Source organism: Melanerpes formicivorus, unplaced genomic scaffold, assembly GCF_026170545.1.
Source record: "Melanerpes formicivorus ecotype bairdi unplaced genomic scaffold, bMelFor1.0.p_v2 SCAF_16, whole genome shotgun sequence".
NCBI lineage: Eukaryota > Metazoa > Chordata > Aves > Piciformes > Picidae > Melanerpes > Melanerpes formicivorus.
The window spans coordinates 954,797-973,116 of NW_027142368.1; the positions used below are offsets into that span (position 1 = coordinate 954,797).

At 54.3% G+C, this 18,320-nt stretch overlaps 1 protein-coding gene and 1 non-coding gene across 2 annotated transcripts in view; one reads left to right on the top strand and one right to left on the bottom strand.

Moving 5' to 3' along the window:
* The window catches only part of LOC137446154 (mucin-2-like), a 46,435-nt gene that overhangs the window by 16,692 nt on the left and 11,423 nt on the right, over positions 1-18,320 (bottom strand). Inside the window, exons 3-12 of the mRNA XM_068148543.1 lie at positions 17,390-17,533; positions 16,544-16,606; positions 14,867-14,914; positions 11,187-11,372; positions 9,330-9,596; positions 7,895-7,942; positions 6,403-6,672; positions 5,660-5,707; positions 4,781-5,221; positions 2,901-3,341 (exon numbers count right to left, since the gene is read on the bottom strand). Coding sequence (XP_068004644.1) covers positions 2,901-3,341; positions 4,781-5,221; positions 5,660-5,707; positions 6,403-6,672; positions 7,895-7,942; positions 9,330-9,596; positions 11,187-11,372; positions 14,867-14,914; positions 16,544-16,606; positions 17,390-17,533 — 1,956 coding nt within the window. The remainder of the gene's footprint in view (positions 1-2,900; positions 3,342-4,780; positions 5,222-5,659; positions 5,708-6,402; positions 6,673-7,894; positions 7,943-9,329; positions 9,597-11,186; positions 11,373-14,866; positions 14,915-16,543; positions 16,607-17,389; positions 17,534-18,320) is intronic.
* TRNAK-CUU (transfer RNA lysine (anticodon CUU)) lies at positions 4,305-4,377 on the top strand. The gene has a single exon. It is a non-coding gene; the product is annotated as a tRNA-Lys (tRNA).

An 18,320-nucleotide genomic window follows, 5' to 3' on the forward strand; every position in this document is an offset into this window, starting at 1 on the left:
GGAAGGTAAAGGAGGAGTGCAGAAGCCCTGTGCTGGGGACAGGTACAGGGAATGTGGAGTCTTGCCACACTGAGTGTTGTGGGGCAAGCAGAAGGACTGGGGGCTCTGGCCAAAGCCTCCTCACCCAGCTGCTGCTCTGAAGAGGGCCAAGGGCAGTGCCTGAAGGATGCTTCACAACAGGCACCTGGAAGGGGAGCCTCTGCAGCTGTGCTTGTCTGCCTCCAGTAAACAGGGACAGGAATGACCTGATCCCTCTGTCATGGTAGGGCCAAATGGCCCCAGCACAAATGCAGACAGACCCTGATGTGTCTAGGCAATGGCCCCCTCCCCCTGCTGCCTGCAGGAGTCAGGGGAAGGCAGGCAAAGGAGCACAGGGGACAGGGCCATGCATGTGTGCTGAACACCCCTGCTTCTGGGGTAAGGCCACTGCTCCTGCCTGGCCAGGCCTATGTTGCTGCCACAGTCACAGCCTGGCAGAACTCCTTCCCACTGGGTAACTCTGTGCTGCCCTCAGTCCCCCTGCTGGCCCTGTCGAGTCTCCAAGGCATCAGATTGAACACATCCAAGTGCCAGGGGCTGCACATTGGCCACAGCAACCCCAGGCAGTGCTACAGGCTGGGGGCAGAGTAGCTGAGAGCAGCCAGGCAGAGAGGACCTGGGGGTGCTGGTTGATGGTAGGCTGAACATGAGCCTGCAGTGTGCCCAGGTAGCCAAGAAGGCCAAGGGCATCCTGGCCTGCATCAGGAAGAGTGTGGCCAGCAGGAGCAGGGAGGTCATTGTGCCCTGTGCTCAGCACTGTTTAGGCCACACCTTGAGTCCTGTGTCCAGTTCTGGGCCACTCAGGTTGGGAAAGATGTTGAGCTGCTGGAAGGTGTCCAGAGAAGGGCAAGAAAGCTGGGGAGGGGTCTGGAGCACAGCCCTGTGAGGAGAGGCTGAGGGAGCTGGGGTTGCTTAGCCTGGAGAAGAGGAGGCTCAGGGGAGACCTTCTTGCTCTCTACAACCCCCTGAAGGGAGGTTGGTGCTAGGTGGGGGTTGGTCTCTTCTCCCAGGCAGCCAGCAGCAGAACAAGAGGACACAGTCTCAGGCTGTGCCAGGGGAGGTTTAGGCTGGATGTTAGGAAGAAATTCTTCACAGAAAGAGAGATTGGCCATGGGAATGTGCTGCCCAGGGAGGTGGTGGAGTCCCCATCACTGGAGGTGTTTAAGAAGAGCCTGGATGTGGCACTTGGTGCCATGGTTTAGTTGATGAGATGGTGTTGGGTGATAGGTTGGACCTGATGATCTCAAAGTTCTTTTCCAACCTGGTTAATTCTATTCTATTCTATTCTATTCTATTCTATTCTATTCTATTCTATTCTATTCTATTCTATTCTATTCTATTCTATTCTATTCTATTCTATTCTATTCTATTCTATTCTATTCTATTCTATTCTATTCTATTCTATTCTATTCTATTCCATCCCATCCCATCCCATCCCATCCCATCCCATCCCATCCCATCCCATCCCATCCCATCCCATCCCAGCAGGATGTACATACAGACTGATGTCTAGTTCTCTGTGCCTTGCCCAAGCCTTGCTTTGCTGGAGCCTGCTGGGACCTGTCTGGCTTGAAGTTGCCTCGAGCTGCATCGCCTCAAGTGCCTGCTCCAGCACCTGGGATAAAGCCACAAGCCCACACTGCAAGCTAGAGAAGCCACCAGCCTTGGAGCTGGAGCCAAGCCTGCTTCCCCTTGCAGCTAGGATTTGGCCATGCCTCAGTTTCCCCAGGACAGAGCAAGTGCCCATCACAAGGACCACGTCATGTCACTGTTGTCCTGCTGGAGCCAGCCCAGCCCTGGCACCCTGTGGCCTTCCTGCAGCAGCCTTTTTGGCCCCCTGGGCACACTGCAGGCTCATGTTCAGCCTACCATCAACCAGCACCCCCAGGTCCCTCTCTGCCTGGCTGCTCTCAGCCGCTCTGACCCCAGCCTGTAGCACTGCCTGGGGTTGCTGTGGCCAATGTGCAGCACCTGGCACTTGGATGTGTTCAATCTCCTGCCCTTGGCCTCTGCCCATCTGTCCAGCCTGGCAAGGTCCCTCTGCAGAGCCTCTCAACCCTCTAGCAGATCAACTCCTGCCCCCAGCTTGGTGTCATCTGCAAATTTACTGCTGATGGACTCAATGCCCTCATCCAGATCATCAATGAAGATGTTAAAGAGCACAGGACCCAGCACTGCTCCCTGGGGCACACCACTGGTGCCTGGCTGCCAGCTGGCTGTGGCACCATTCACCACCACTCTCTGGGCTCAGCCTCCAGCCAGTTCCTAACCCAGCTCAGAGAGCTGCTGTCCCAGCCAGGGGCTGACAGCTTGGCCAGCAGTTTGCTGTGGGGGATGGTGTCCAAGGCCTTGCTGCAGTCCAGGCAGACCACATCCACAGCCTGCCCCACAGCCCCCAGGCAGTCACCTGGGCAGGGCAGGAGCTCAGGTTGGTTTCTGTTGTTTCCTCCTGGTTTCATAGGATTGTTGAAATTGTTCTATTGCCTAAACACTGCACATCCCCAGTGCCCAGAGCTGCCCTAACCATGCAGCAGTCCCAGCTGATAGGGCTTGGGCATCTTGCATACTCATTACAGTGATTAACATTTGCATTAATCTCCATATGTGCCAAGTCATTCATAAATTAAACCATTTCTGGAGCAGCCTCCCACACAGGCTGTCAGGCTCTGAGGGACAGAGCTGTGCCCAGGGCCACAGCAGAGTGGTCATAGCAAAGCACCAAGGCAATGGAAAGAGGAGCAGAGGACAGGTACCAAGACAACAGCCTGAGCTGCCTGTGCTGCTAGACAGGAAGGAAGGATGGAGGGGAGAGAGCTGGGAAGAGCAGGCAGAAGCAGCTGGAAGGGCAGGAGGAGCCTTACCAGGCTGTGAGGAGCTTGGCCATGCTGAGGACACAGCTGAGGAAGCAGAAGAAGCTGCCCATGGCACTGGGCTGGTTTTGGCCGTGGAGGCTGCAGAGGACTCTGCTGCAGGAGGCTCTGTTGCAGCAGTTGTTGCTGTGGAAGAGGCCTTGGGCCTGAGGGTGGTAGGTGTAGGCTGGGGGCTGCTGCTTGGGGCTGCTGTGGAGGAGAGGGTGGCAGTGGTGGGAGAGGTGAGGAGGGTGCTGAGAGTGCTGCTGGGGGCAGAGGGAGAGCTGGGACTTGGAGCTGTCCTGGTGAGAGGCAGTTGTGAGGTGCTGGTGGAGATTGCCTGTCTGGAGACAGTGGTGCTGGAGGTGGTGCTGGCAGCAGTGCTGGAGGTGGTGCTGTGAGTGGTGAGAGGTGGCAGAGGCTGTGGCTTGGTTGTCCTTTCCTGGGTGGAGGCTGCCAGGAGGAAAGCAGAGGTTGAGTGAGGGTGGGAGGCCAAGAGGGGAAGGTAAAGGCATTGGGCAGAATTCCAGGGCCAGGGGAATGTTCAGGCAAGGCAGAGTCTTGCCAGCCTCATCAAGAGGGGCAGGAGTGAGGCTCTGTCTCCTGCCCTCAACCTCCCATCTGGCTTCCCTCCACAAGAAGAGAGAACCTCCACAAGCTAAAGGAGAGGACCTCCAGCCGCCCAGGAACCTCTTTGCACTTGGGTGTCTCCCACTCATGGGACACAGACAGCATCCACCTGCAGCTCCCAGAGAGGCTGGGCAGGATCCACGCCACAGAGCTGTGCCCAGGGCCATGCCAGAGCAGCCACAGCCAAGCAGCAAGGCTGTTCAGTCTGGAGAAGAGAAGGCTCTGAGGTGACCTCATTGTGGCCTTCCAGGATCTGCAGGGGGCTCCAGGAAGGCTGGGGAGGGACTGCTCAGGATCTCAGGCAGTGCTAGGACTAGGGGGAATGGAATGGAGCTGGAGGTGGGGAGATTGAGGCTGGAGGTGAGGAGGAAGTTCTTCCCCATGAGAGTGGTGAAGCCCTGGGATGGGTTGTGCAGGGAGGTGGTTGGGGCCTGTGGTGGTTTAGGCTGGGTGCTGGCCCGGATGCCACTGCACAGACCACACCTGGGAGGTCCCTAGGGGTGGGCCCAGCGCAGGGGGTGGCCACAGGCAGGTATTCCATTTCCCATAATGCCCTGCTCCCCTATGAAATGCCCATGCGGGGTCTTCACTTCCTCTTTTGTCCCCAGCTGCAGCCTGGGTAAAATGGCGTGAGCCGCCTCCCTTGGGCCTGCCCAGGCCCAAGGCTGAGTTGGGGGGGGAGGAAAGAGCCCTGGGGGGGTTGGGTGTGCCCCCAGGTGGGGATGGGATGTTCTTGGGCACCAAAATGTAATGGGTGGGGGCAAACCCCCTCCCCACCACAGGGAGGTCCACGTGGCTCAGTCGGTAGAGCATGAGACTCTTAATCTCAGGGTCGTGGGTTCGAGCCCCACGTTGGGCGCCAAAAATTGTGGTGGTTGGAGCCTTAACTGAGAGTTAAAAGCTCAAATGGGGAAGAGATTTTCAGCCTTTTCCCCATTTGAGCTTTTAACTCTCAGTTAAGGCTCAAAGCACTACAAGGCCCTGTCCCTGGAGGTGTTTGCAGCCAGGCTGGCTGAGGCTGTGGCCAGGTTGATCTAGTGTGGGGTGTCCCTGCCCATGGCAGGGGGGTTGGAACTGGATGATCCTTGTGCTCCCTTCCAACCCTGACTGATTCTATGATACTGATACTATGAATGGGAGCAGGGAACAGGAGTCACAACAAGAGCCTGAGCTGCCTGTGCTGCTAGACAGGAAGGAAGGATGGAGGGGAGAGAGCTGGGAAGAGCAGGCAGAAGCAGCTGGAAGGGCAGGAGGAGCCTTACCAGACTGTGAGGAGCTTGGCCATGCTGAGGACACAGCTGAGGAAGCAGAAGAAGCTGCCCATGGCACTGGGCTGGTTTTGGCTGTGGAGGCTGCAGAGGACTCTGCTGCAGGAGGCTCTGTTGCAGCAGTTGTTGCTGTGGAAGAGGCCTTGGGCCTGAGGGTGGTAGGTGTAGGCTGGGGGCTGCTGCTTGGGGCTGCTGTGGAGGAGAGGGTGGCAGTGGTGGGAGAGGTGAGGAGGGTGCTGAGAGTGCTGCTGGGGGCAGAGGGAGAGCTGGGACTTGGAGCTGTCCTGGTGAGAGGCAGTTGTGAGGTGCTGGTGGAGATTGCCTGTCTGGAGACAGTGGTGCTGGAGGTGGTGCTGGCAGCAGGGCTGGAGGTGGTGCTGTGGGTGGTGAGAGGTGGCAGAGGCTGTGGCTTGGTTGTCCTTTCCTGGGTGGAGGCTGGCAGGAGGAAAGCAGAGGTCAGCCAAGGGTGATGTGGTGCCAGGATCTGTATGCTGTGGCAGGTCTGGGGTAGAAGCTTTGTGCTACAGTATGGCCAAGGAAGGTAGATCTGACTCCCACTGCTTTTGATTGGCTTTGATGTGAATAAGTGGGGCTGTCACCCCCACCTGGCCCATCCCATCCCATCCTGCTGCTTCTGATTTGCAGGCTGGTGATGGTTTGGAAGGATGTTCTGTGGCAGTTTGTCCCTGTTCCTCCTGGAACTCTTAAGAGGCAAGGCATGGTTTCTGTTTTGGTGTGTGGTTGCAGGGGCTGTCAGCCTGCTTTTGCCTGCTGCAGACTGTGTTGGAAAGCATCCATGGGTGAGCTGAGGCTCCTGAGGGCTCAGCCATGGGCCATGGGTGACTCTCACTCTCTCCTGACCAGAGCACTCACCTGTTACTACTTTACTAGTTGGAGTCTGAGCTCTGGTTGGCTCCCTTGCTACAAAGAAAGGGAGGAGAGAAAAGAATGGTTGAGTCTTGGGAAGGTTCTAGGCAAAGCAGGTTGTGGCATCTCCTCAGAGGAGGTTGTCCTGGTCAGCACAAGGCAGCCTGAGCATGTGGTGCCCAAGAGGTCTGAAAGGGAGAGCTGCAGCCTGGAGCTGAGGGTGCACCTTCTTGCCAACCCTCCACTGCTGACTCTCTTGCACCCAGGGGCAGCACTGGCCAAGGAGGTGACCTGCACTTGTTGTGGGTGTGCCAGGGCCTGGGCATGCCTGGGATGGAGGCTATGCCTTGTGCTCTGTCACCCAAAACTCTCCTGAGGTATAAACTGGAGACAGTTCCCAGTTTCACTGCCTCCTGCTCCCCTCACTCTTCATTCTCAGAGCCCTGCTGCAAGGAGAGGCTGCCCATGTTAGCCTGTCTCTGCCAGCTGTAAGGGAGAAGCTCACAGGTCTCTGTGCCCTGAGACAGCCTTGTGCCCCTCAGGCAAAGCCCTGAAATGACAAGGAAGGAGGGCACTTGGGTGGGCAGTCCTAGGGCCTGCCTGGATCCCAGGAGCCCTGAGGTATGAGCAACGGGAACTGAGAGCCAGTACCAAAACTGGAACCTGTGTGGGATGTGCTGCTCAGGAGAGAATGGAGGGAGCTGGAAGGAGCAGGCAGAGCAACAGGGAAGGGCAAGAGGGAGCCTTACCAGGTCTCAATGATGTTGAGGACACAGTTGAGGAGGGGGAAGAGGAAGTTGAGGCTGAGGTGGCTGGTAGAGAGCTAGGGCTTGGAGATATCCTTGTCAGTGGGACTTCTGGGCTGCTGACAGGGCCAGTGGTGCTGCTGACTGGGCCAGTGGTGCTGCTGACAGGGCCAGTGGTGCTGCTGACAGGGCCAGTGGTGCTGGGGGATGTGGCAGGGGTGGTCTTCTGTGTGCTGAGCTGCTGCTGTGGCTCTGTTGGTGATCTTTGGGTGACTGAAGAGAGAAAAGCAGAAGTTGATTGAGGGTGGCAGTGCAAGAGGAAAATGCAAAGGAAGAGTAGAGTAGAGTAGAGTAGAGTAGAGTAGAATAGAATAGAATAGAATAGAATAGAATAGAATAGAATAGAATAGAATAGAATGGAAGAGAATACACCAGGTTGGAAGAGACCTTCAAGATCATCAAGTCCACCCAACCAACTAACCCATGGCACCAAGCACCCTATCAAGTCTCCTCTTGAACACCTCCAGGGATGGGGACTCCACCACCTCCCTGGGCAGCACATTCCAATGGCTAACAACTCTCTCTGTGTAGAACTTCCTCCTGACCTCCAGCCTAAACCTCCCCTGGCACAGCCTGAGACTGTGTCATCTTGTTCTGGTGCTGGCTGCCTGGGAGAAGAGCCCAACCTCTGCCTGTCTATAACCTCCCTGCAGGGAGTTGGAGAGAGCAAGAAGGTCTCCCCTGAGCCTCCTCTTCTCCAGGCTAAGCAACCCCAGCTCTCTCAGCCTCTCCTCACAGGGCTGTGTTCCAAGCCCCTCACGAACTTCCTTGCCCTTCTCTGGACACCTTCCAGCAAGTCAACCTCCTTCCTAACCTGAGGAGCCCAGAACTGGACACAGGACTCAAGGTGTGGCCTAACCAGTGCAGTGTACAGGGGCAGAATGACCTCCCTGCTCCTGCTGGCCACACTCTTCCTGATGCAGGCCAGGATGCCATTGGCCCTCCTGGCTGCCTGGGCACACTGCAGGCTCATGTTCAGCCTACCATCAACCAGCACCCCCAGGTCCCTTTCTGCCTGGCTGCTCTCAGCCACTGCCCCCAGCCTGTAGCACTGCCTGGGGTTGCTGTGGCCAATGTGCAGCACCTGGCACTTGGATGTGTTCAATCTCCTGCCCTTGGACTCTACCCAGAAGGCAATTCCCAGCCAGAAACTCCATGGTGTGGTGGGGGAAGAACTGCAGGACTGGACCCCAGTGAGTCTTGCTGGGCAGGAGGGAAGAACAAAAAAAATACAGGCTAAGAACTGGGCCTGAAGGGTGCCCTCTGACAATCCAGCAGCCTCTGCCTCCTCCTGGAGCTCCTGAGGCAAGCAGAGCCTCTCTGGTGTGCAGGCCTCCCCTCCAAGGCATTCCAGACTGGGCAAGAGCATCTCCTGGCTGGGCTAAGTGAAGCAGAATCTTAGCTCAGGAGCATCTTGCAGCTTCCTGTCACTCACCTGCTGAGGCCTGCTGGTGCAGAGTGGTTGGCTGGGTTCCCTCACTCTCTGTGAAGTGAGGAAGAAAGGATGTTAGCAATGGCTGGGAGCTGCTGGGGTTGTTAAAGCTAGCAATGGCTGGGAGCTGGTGAGGTTTGCAAGTGGGCTGTGATACTTCTTCAGAGGAAGCTTTCATTGCTGCCACAAGAAGCCCCAGACATGTGCAGCCCAGCAGCACTGTGTGGGAGCTGCATGGGCTTGGAGGCAGTGCAGATCTGCCTGCCCACCACAGGAGACTGCCCCCTGCACGCTGTCCCAGGTGCCAGCTGCTAGCCTGGCTCCTCACATTGTCCTGCAGCCTCCAGCAGACTCTCCTTGTTGGCATGTGGAGCACCCTGAGGGGTGATTTCCTGCTTTGAATACCTATTTTGGGGAGACTTGGTTACAGTGCCCAGGGGGAACACACATCCTGCCACCTGGGGCTTTTCAGCAGCTGCCTTTGAAGCACAGAGAGATTTTGCCTGGGTTTGGAGGATGTGTTGAAGAGAAATGTTAGGTTTAAGGTGATAATTAGCTTTTAGATGCTTACTCTGCTGGCAAGCCACAGAAATTGCCATCTTTATAACACCTCTTCAGTTATCCAGGTCCTTTCACAGAATCACCAAGGTTGGAAGAGACCTCTGAGATCATCGAGTCCAACCTGTCACCACAGACCTCATGACTAAGCCATGGCACCAAGTGCCACATCCAATCCCCTCTTGAACACCTCCAGGGATGGAGACTCCACCACCTCCCTGGGCAGCACATCCCAATGCCTAACAACTGTCTCTGGGAAGAACTTTCTCCTCACCTCCACACCAAACCTCCCCTGGCACAGCTTGAGACTGTGTCCTCTTGTTCTGGTGCTGGCTGCCTGGGAGAAGAGACCAACCCTCTCCTGGCTACAACCTCCCTTCAGGTAGTTGTAGACAGCAATGAGGTCTCCCCTGAGCCTCCTCTTCTCCAGGCTAAGCAACCCCAGCTCCCTCAGCCTCTCCTCACAGGGCTGTGCTCAAGGCCTCTCATGAGGCTTTCCTATCTGTTTGCAATGTTTAGGTGGAGCCTTCTGGCTTCCAGTCTGTGCCCATTGCCCCTGGTTCTGTCCCTGGGCACCACTGAGCAGAGTCTGGCCCCAGCCTCTTGCCCCCACAGCTCCTTTAGCTCTTGCTGAGCATTGCTCAGCTGCCCTCTGGGGCTGCTCTGCTGCAGGCTCTCAGCCCCAGGGCTCTCAGCCTTTGCTGCTCCCAGAGCTGCTCCAGGCCCCTCTGCAGCCTCCTCTGGCCTCTCCTTGGTGGATCCCTGTCTCTCTAATTGTCAGACAACTAAGAAGAGTTGCTTGGGGTTTTATAAGCAACACATTGGCCTGTGTCTTGTGAGTGCTGGCATCACCTGGCAGATATCAGGAAGTGATATTTACCTCCTGTTGTTAGGTGAGGCTTGCTGGAAGCTGTGAGCTGAGATGTGCTTTGGGTAGGTATTGAGGTGGTTGTTTCCTTTTGGATGGTGGTCTTGAAGGCTGAGGTGGGGAACCTCCCTTGTTCTGTCCCTGTTGCAGCAGGAGCTGATGTGGCAGGAGCTGTAGGCTTGGGTGTGGGGGTTGTGGTTCTTTCAGTTGAGGTGCTTGTGGCAGGGGGAGTGGTGGTTGTAGCCACGCTTGCTGTGTGCAGAACTGAGGTTGTTTGTTCTTGTGGAGCAAAGGCAAAGAACAGATTGTGAGGAGTCAATGGATTGGTTCATTAAGCCTAGGTGAGTGATGAAGAAGCCACCCACAGCCCAGGGACTCAGCTTTCACCCTTGATCTTGTGTTTCCTGTGCTGATTGTTCTGTATCATCTTCTCAGGAGTTTGCCAGTTTGTTCTCTCTCCACATTTGTTTTCTCCTGTCCCCTGTTGCTCTCTTTGCCCTCTGTTGGATTACTTTATTCCATTTTCTCTTTCTAAAACCTTGGCTTTGTTGTCACTTGTTGGCTGAAGTCTTTAGGGGCTTTGCCCAACTGACAATTTCCTTGGCTGTTCCCAGCTTCCCCATCAGCCACAGGTTCAGCTGTCTGTAAGTGGCAGTGCAAAGCTTAATGGCATCACAGGCTCAGAGAGTTTGTTTAGGTGGGAAAAGACCTCTAAGGTCATCCAGTGCCACCACCAACCCAACCCCACCATGGCCAGCAAACCATGGCCCCAGGTGCCATGGTCACACATTTCTTGAACGCCTCCAGGCATGGGGACTCCACCACCTCCCTGGGCAGCCTCTGCCAGGCCCTGACCTCTCTTGCAGCAAAGACATTTTTCTTCCTCTCCAACCTAACCCTGGAACAGTTGAAGGCTATTTCCTCTCCTCCTATCACCTGAGACTAAGGAGAAGACTCCAACCCCCACCTCACTGCAGCCTCCTCTCAGGGAGCTGTAGAGAGCAGTGAGGTCTCCCTCAGCTTCCTTACCTCCAGGCTACACAACCCCAGCTCCCTCAGCTGCTCCTCCCCAGCCCTGTTCTTCAGACCCTTGCCCAGCTTGGTTGCCCTTCTCTGGACTGGATCCAGCCCCTCAATGTCCTTGGAGTGAGGGGCCAAAAACTGAACCCAGTACTCAAGGTGAGACCTCACCAGTGCCCAGCATAGGAGCATGATCAGTTCCCTGCTCCTGCTGCCCACACCACTGCTGATCCAGGCCGGGCTGCTGGTGGCCTTCTTGACCACCTGGGCACACACTGGCTCATGTTCAGCAGCTGTTAACCAACACCCCCAGGTCCTTTACTGCTGGGCAACTTTCCAGCCCAAGCCTGGAGCTTTCATGGGGTTGTTGTGACCCAGCTGCAGGACCTGGTGCTGGCTTTGTTAAACCCCATGCTACTGATCTCAGCCCATGGACCCAGCCTGGCCAGGTGCCTTAAATAGACCTGGTGCTCCTTGGCTGTAGCTGCAGAACTGATCTTGTTGTGCCTGAAGCTGAGCTAATAAAGCCAAGAGGAGCTGAGGAGGCTCACTGCTTAGCTTATAGAACTTCTGGTGCTCTCAGCTGAGTCACACAAGTGATTTTTGGTTGTATTTTTAACCTGCTGTCTGTGCTCTTTCTCTTCCCACACACTTTTAATCTACACTTCTGAACACTTCTGCTTTACCAGCTCCCTTTCTGGAGCCATGCTTTGTCTGCTTCATGGTTTGGAGCCTTATGCTTGGGTGTTGAGGCATCTTGCAGTGCTTTCCTAGCAGAGTGAGGTCTCAACTCTGTGTGGAGTGGGGGTTTGCTGTTATTTATTTCAGAGAGTAACACTAGAGACCTACCAGTTGTGGGATTGGTAGTGACAAGAGGTGATGCTGGTGAAGTTCTTGGAACTGTGGTTTTTGAGGTTATGGCTGGATTTGTGCTCTCAGCTGATGTAGTGACTGCAGAAGAAGGAATACTGGGTGCTGTTGGCAGGGAACTTTCTGTGGTAGAGCTTTCTGTTTCTTCAGGCTGCACAGGTGTTACTAAGAGAGAAAAAAACCAGTCAAGGTTAAAGGATCACAGGCTCACAGGATGTTAGGAAGGGACCTCCAGACATCATCAAGTCCAACCCCCTGACAGAGCAGGAGCATAGAATCCAGCACAGGGCACACAGGAATGCATCCAGAGGAGTCTTGGAAGTCTCCAGAGGAGGAGACTCCACAACCTCTCTGGGCAGCCTGCTCCAGGGCTCTGTGACCCTCACAGTGAAGAAGTTCCTCCTCATGTTGAGGTGGAACCTCCTGTGCTGGAGTTTATATCCATTGCCCCTTGGCCTATCCCAGGGTGCAACTGAGCATAGTCTGTCCCCTCCCTTCTTACCCCCAGCCCTCAGATCTTTACAGACATTTATTCAATCCCCTCTCAGTCTTCTCCTCTCCAGACTGAACAGCCCCAGGGCTCTCAGCCTCTCCTCCCCAGGCAGTGCTGCAGTCCCTTCAGCATCCTTGCAGCCCTCCCTTGGACTCTCCCCAGCAGATCCCTGTCCCTCCTGAGCTGGGGAGCCCAGAGCTGGATGCAATATCCAGGTGAGGCCTCCCCAGGGCAGAGTAGAGAGGGAGGAGAACCTCCCTGCTGGACACACTCCTCTGAACACCCCCCCAGGATCCAATTGGCCTTTTTGGCCCCCAGGGCACATTGCTGAGCCATGCAGAGCTTGTTGTGCAGCAGGACTCCCAGGTCCTTCTCCACAGGTAGGAAAGAGTTCTTGATACCCTACTTAGAGCTCCTAACTGAGCTGGTTATTTTGTAGAGTCAAACCAATCTCAATAACTCTTAGCAGGAGCTACTATTGCACCTTGCTACCTTTCAGATCCAGCATCTGAGAGCTGTTCTCCATGTAGTCCTTGCTGCTATGTGCAGAGACCACCTTAAAGAGGAATTCTTGCAGGAGCTTTGCACATCCTCCCTTATCACTTGGCAGTGGCTGTGACACCATTGCTTGTGCAGAGCAGCAGAGGTAGAGTTGTATTTTATTATTCACACAGCCCACAGTGCAACATTTTTTCTCCCCCCCTGTACCATCTGTCTTCAGGGAAATTAATGGAATTTCCAACAAATTTAGGAGCAGTCTATGTAGATCCCTTTCCTAGATGAAGCTGGGTGGTAGATTCAGCCAAACATCTCACAGTATCACCAAGGTTGGAAGAGAGCTCAGAGATCATCAAGTCCCACCTGGCACCCAACACCTCATGACTAAACCATGGCACCAAGTGCCACATCCAATCCCCTCTGGAACACCTCCAGGGATGGGGACTCCACCACCTCCCTGGGCAGCACATTCCCATGGTGAATGATTCTCTCAGTGAAGAACTTTCTCCTCACCTCCAGCCTAAACTTCCCCTGGTGCAGCTTGAGACTGTGTCCTCTTGTTCTGGTGCTGGGTGCCTGGAAGAAGAGACCAACCCCCACCTGGCTACAACCTCCCTTCAGGTAGTTGTAGAGAGCAAGAAGGTCTCCCCTGAGCCTCCTCTTCTCCAGGCTAAGCAACCCCATCTGCCTCAGCCTCTCCTCACAGGGCTGTGCTCAAGGCCTCTCATGAGGCTTTCCTATGTTTGCAATGTTTAGGTGGAGCCTTCTGGCTTCCAGTTTGTGCCCATTGCCCCTGGTTCTGTCCCTGGGCACCACTGAGCAGAGTCTGGCCCCAGCCTCTTGCCCCCACAGCTCCTTTAGCTCTTGCTGAGCATTGCTCAGCTGCCCTCTGGGGCTGCTCTGCTGCAGGCTCTCAGCCCCAGGGCTCTCAGCCTTTGCTTCTCCAGGGATGGGGACTCCACCACCTCCCTGGGCAGCACATTCCAATGGCTAACAACTCTCTCAGTGAAGAACTTTCTCCTCACCTCCAGCCTGAACTTCCCCTGGCACAGCTTAAGAGTGTGTCCTCTTTCCATGAAGACCTTCTTAAAGGGTCAAAGCTCCACAGCCAGGCAGCACAGAGAGCTGTGCAGGTATTTTTGTGGGATTTTGTACATCACAAAACTCCAGACTGCTTTGGGGGCAGAGGGACCTTTAAAGGTCATCTAATCCAAACCCCTGCAGTCAGCAGGATCAACTGCAACTAGAGCAGGCTGCTCAGAGCCCCAGCCCACCTGACTCAGAGTGGTTCCACACATGGGGCAGCCCTTGGGCCAGGCTCTCACCAGCCTCAGTGTCAAACATTTCTTCCTTCTCTTTATTCTGAACCTCCCTGGTTTAGTTCAAACCGTCAGCCCTTGTCCTGTCACCACAGGCCTTGATCAAAACTGTCTCCAGCTTTCTTCTCAGCCCCTTTAAATGCTGGCAGCCCACCAGAAGGTCTCCTGCAGCCTTCTCCTCTCCCACCTTCCCAACCCAACTCTCTCAGCCTGGCCTCACAGCAGAGGGCTTCCAGCCCTGCCAGTGCTGCTGTGGCCTCCTCTAGCCCTGCTCTAACAGCTCCCTGTCTGTGCTGAGGGCTCCAGAGCTGCCCCAGCACTGCAGGGGGGTTCTGAGCAGAGCACAGCAGAGGGGCAGAATCCCCTCCCTGCCCCTGCTGCCCACACTGCTGGGGATCAGCCCAGGACAGGCTGGGGCTGGGCTGGCAGTGCTTGGTGCTGGCTCCTGTCCAGCTTTGTACCCCCTCAGCACCTCCCAAGTCCTTCTCCACAGACTGGTGCCAGGCCTTGCCCTGACCCAGGTGCAGGACCTTGCACTTGACCCTGTTGAACTTGATGAGTTTCACATGGGGCCACTTCTCCAGCTTGCCCAGGGCCCTCTGGATGACATCTCAGCCCTCAGGTTTGTCAACCACACCACTGAGCTAGGCATCATCTGCAAGCCTAGCAAATATTTCTGGGGAAGAGTCTGTGGTAATTAGGATGCTGAGTTATTGTTCATCATTGCCCCTTATGTCTGGGAAACTGGTGGTGTTAACTCTGTCAAGCAAAGGCCACACCTGGAGTCCTGTGTCCAGTTCTGGGCCCCTCAGTTTAAGAAGGACATTGGGACTTGGGAAGGTGTCCAGAGAAGGGCAACAAAGCTGGGGAGGGGTCTGTGAGGAGAGGCTGAGGGAGCTGGGGTTGCTTAGCCTGGAGAAGAGGAGGCTCAGGGGAGACCTCATTGCTCTCTCCAACTCCCTGAAGGGAGGTTGGAGCCAGGAGGGGGTTGGGCTCTTCTCCCAGGCAGCCAGCACCAGAACAAGAGGACACAGTCTCAAGCTGTGCCAGGGGAGGTTTGGTCTGGAGGTGAGGAGAAAGTTCTTCCCAGAGAGAGTTGTTAGCCATTGGGATGTGCTGCCCAGGGAGGTGGTGGAGTCCCCATCCCTGGAGGTGTTCAAGAGGGGATTGGATGTGGCACTTGGAGCCATAGTTTAGTTGTGAGGAGGTGTTGGGTGAGAGGTTGGACTTGATGATCTCTGAGATCTCTTCCAACCTTGGTGATTCTGTGATAGTCCTTACCTCATCAACATGTATCAGGACATGCATCAGTGAGTGAAGCACTAGTTTGGACAGCTACAGAAACTCACCTGTTATAGGTAGAGATGTTTCAGGTGCGGTAGTAGTGACTTCCTGTCCTGTTGAGCAAAGGCAGAAGAGGCTAAGTTGGTGAATGGAAGCATATTAGAATGTCCCAAATATGACAAATCTCAGAGTGGACTCAAAGGACTCTGTGAATTAGTGAGATATTCCTGGAAATGCTTAATATTAGATATTCCAGTGGGAAACTTCACATTCCAAGGAGCTGCTCTCTTCCAACCTGGTCTGGTCTACTCTGCTCTACTCTACTCTATATGGTGCTGTGATTTAGATTTGGGACCAAAACAATGCTGATAATGATGAGGAACTCAACACATCTCATAGCAATCATCATGAACACAAGGAAGCTGTTGCTGTGTTTCTAATGGTTGCTATGCTGAAGGGCACCTCACTTCTTTGGCCACAGCAATCCCAGGCAGTGCTACAGGCTGGGGTCAGTGGCTGAGAGCAGCCAGACAGAAAGGGACCTGGGGGGTACTGGTTGATAGTAGGCTGAACAGGAGCCATCAGTGTGCCCAGGCAGCCAAGAAGGCCAATGGCATCCTGGCCTGCATCAGGAAGAGTGTGGCCAGCAGGAGCAGGGAGGTCATTGTGCCCCTGTACACTGCACTGGTTAGGCCACACCTTGAGTCCTGTGTCCAGTTCTGGGCTCCTCAGGTTAGGAAAGATGTTGAGCTGCTGGAAGGTGTCCAGAGAAGGGCAAGAAAGCTGGGGAGGGGTTTGGAGCACAGCCCTGTGAGGAGAGTCTGAGGGAGCTGGGGTTGCTTAGCCTGGAGAAGAGGAGGCTCAGGGGAGACCTCATTGCCCTCTACAACTACCTGAGGGGTGGTTGTGGCTGGGAAGGGGTTGGTCTCTTCTCCCAGGCAACCAGCACCAGAAGAAGAGGACACAGTCTCAGACTGCACCAGGGGAGGTTTAGGCTGGATGTCAGGAAGAAGTTCTACACAGAGAGAGTGATTGCCCATTGGAATGTGCTGCCCAGGGAGGTGGTGGAGTCATCATCACTGGAGGTGTTCAGGAGGAGACTTGATAGGGTGCTTGGTGCCATGGGTTAGTTGCTTAGGTGGTGTTGGATTGGTTGATAGGTTGGACTTGATGATCTTGAAGGTCTCTTCCAACCTGGTCTGATCTATTCTATTCTATTCTATTCTATTCTATTCTATTCTATTCTATTCTATTCTATTCTATTCTGTTCAATTCATGTCTGGATGAGTTCTCACATCTACACTGAACAGAACTTTTCCTGTTGGTGACTCAGATCAGCCAGGCTCATCCAGCATTCCCTACCCTAATCCTTCTTTTAATGAGTTCTCTTCATTCCTTTATTTACCAGTTGCAGCTGCACTGCAGCACAGTAATGAGGTTATTCTGAGGGAAAGTGGGTGAAGTTTCTTTGTTCATTCAGAGGTACTAGGAAAAGAACCACCTTTGACAACACTCAAATCATAGAACCACAGAATGCTTTAGGTTGGAAGGGACCTTAGAGATCATCCGGTTCCAACCCCTCTGCCCTGAGCAGGGACACCTCCTGCTATCTCAGGGGGCTCAAGGCCCCATCCAACCTGGCTTTGAACACTTCCAGGGTTGGAGCCTCTTTGGGCAACCTGTCCTGGGATTGTTTTCACTGACTGCAGATTGAGAGACTGAGTGCATGGGGCAGTGCTTACCACAGGGCATGCAGCTTTCCTTCTCATAGTCATAGTACTCATCATGAGAGCAGTTGTAGCAGCCTGCAGAAAGGAGAGGAAAAGTTTGGGTTACATTTCTCATTTGATTTTTACTTTTTAGGATCTAATTCCTCACATTTCTCTTCCTACAGGACTGTAGTGGCTGCAAGGTCATCTGTTCAGGTAAGCTTTTCAGGCTTGAAGAAGGGGGGCCACAGAGGGTGCCTATGTAACAGGCAAAGCGATCACAGGCTCACAGGATGTTAGGGGTTGGAAGGGACCTCTGGAGATCCTCAACTCCAACCCCCCTGCCAGAGCAGGAGCACAGAATCCAGCACAGGTCACACAGGAACGCATCCAGACAGGGTTTGAAGGTCCTCCAGCAAAGGAGACTCCACAACCTCTCTGGGCAGCCTGCTGCAGGGCTCTGTGACCCTCACAATGAAGCAGTTCCTCCTCATGGTGAGGTGGAACCTCCTGTGCTGCCTAAGCACATGCCTCTAGCAGTTTTATGGGTTTCTCCAACTCCACCCATTAGTCTAATAAGAATATTTACTGCTCTCTCCACATGTTTTCTATTACAGTCTATTGTTTTGATTAGGAGCAAGTCAGGGGATTCCTTTCCAAGACAGGCTGAGCTCAGTATGAAGCTGGATGCAGCAGAGGCACTGAGCTGACTGCAGGAGGAAGGTAAAGACCAGCAGAGCTGCTTCAGATTGACAGTGATTAAAAGACCATCATTTAACTGCAGTAGGAGTGATTTAGAAAGCAGTCCCTGGAAAGAATGGCAGTGTTTCTGTCTCCTGGCTGAGACCAGCACAGCTCCTTACCAGCAGAGCTCCTTACCTTCAATGTTGACATATTTGAAGCTCTGATTTGGGCAGTTACAAGGCCTGTAGTGCCAGGTGCAGTTCTCCTTGTCGTAGTCAGAGGAATAAGCATCCCCAGCTGCTGCTTTGGCATGAGAGTTGTAATACCCACAGTAGACAGCTAGAGAAAGGTAAAAGCAAGAGGGAAATCAGAATGTCTCAGCTGAATGGGCTTGTCATTGCCAGGTGACTGAAGAGAGGGCAAAATTAATAAGCAGCTTGAAGCTGTTTGTCACTGTTGGCTTCTGGTGGCAATAGAAACTGATGCTCCAGTGAAGGCAGTTTCATCTTTTGTGTTTGTTTTCCAGGCATGTCCACAGCTTTCAATGCATAATACAGTGAAATGTTGTAAAGAAGCCATCAAAGATGACAAGTCTACCAGGGCTTCATGGCACACTCAGCCCCTTACCCCCCACTCCCTGCAGGGTGTTCTGGAGCACCCTGATATCTTTTCTCCTGTTCTCACAGCATCACAGAGTGCTCTGGGTTGGAAGGGACCTCCAAAGCTCCTCCAGCCCAACCCCTCTGCACTCAGCAGGGACATCCTGCCCACCTGGAGTACTGTGTCCAGTTCTGGAGCCCCTATTACAAGAGGGATGTGGAGGTGCTGGAACGTGTCCAGAGAAGGGCCACAAGGATGATCAGAGGGCTGGATCACCTCTCCTATGAGGACAGACTGAAGGAGTTGGGGCTGTTCAGTCCTGCAGAAGAGAAGGCTCCGAGGTGACCTCATTGTGGCCTTCCAGTATCTGAAGGGGGCCTACAGGAAGGCTGGGGAGGGACTGCTCAAGATCTCAGGCAGTGATAGGACTAAGGGGAATGGAATGAAGCTGGAGGTGGGGAGATTGAGGCTAGATGTGAGGAGGAGGTTCTTCACCATGAGAGTGGTGAAACCCTGGAATGTGTTG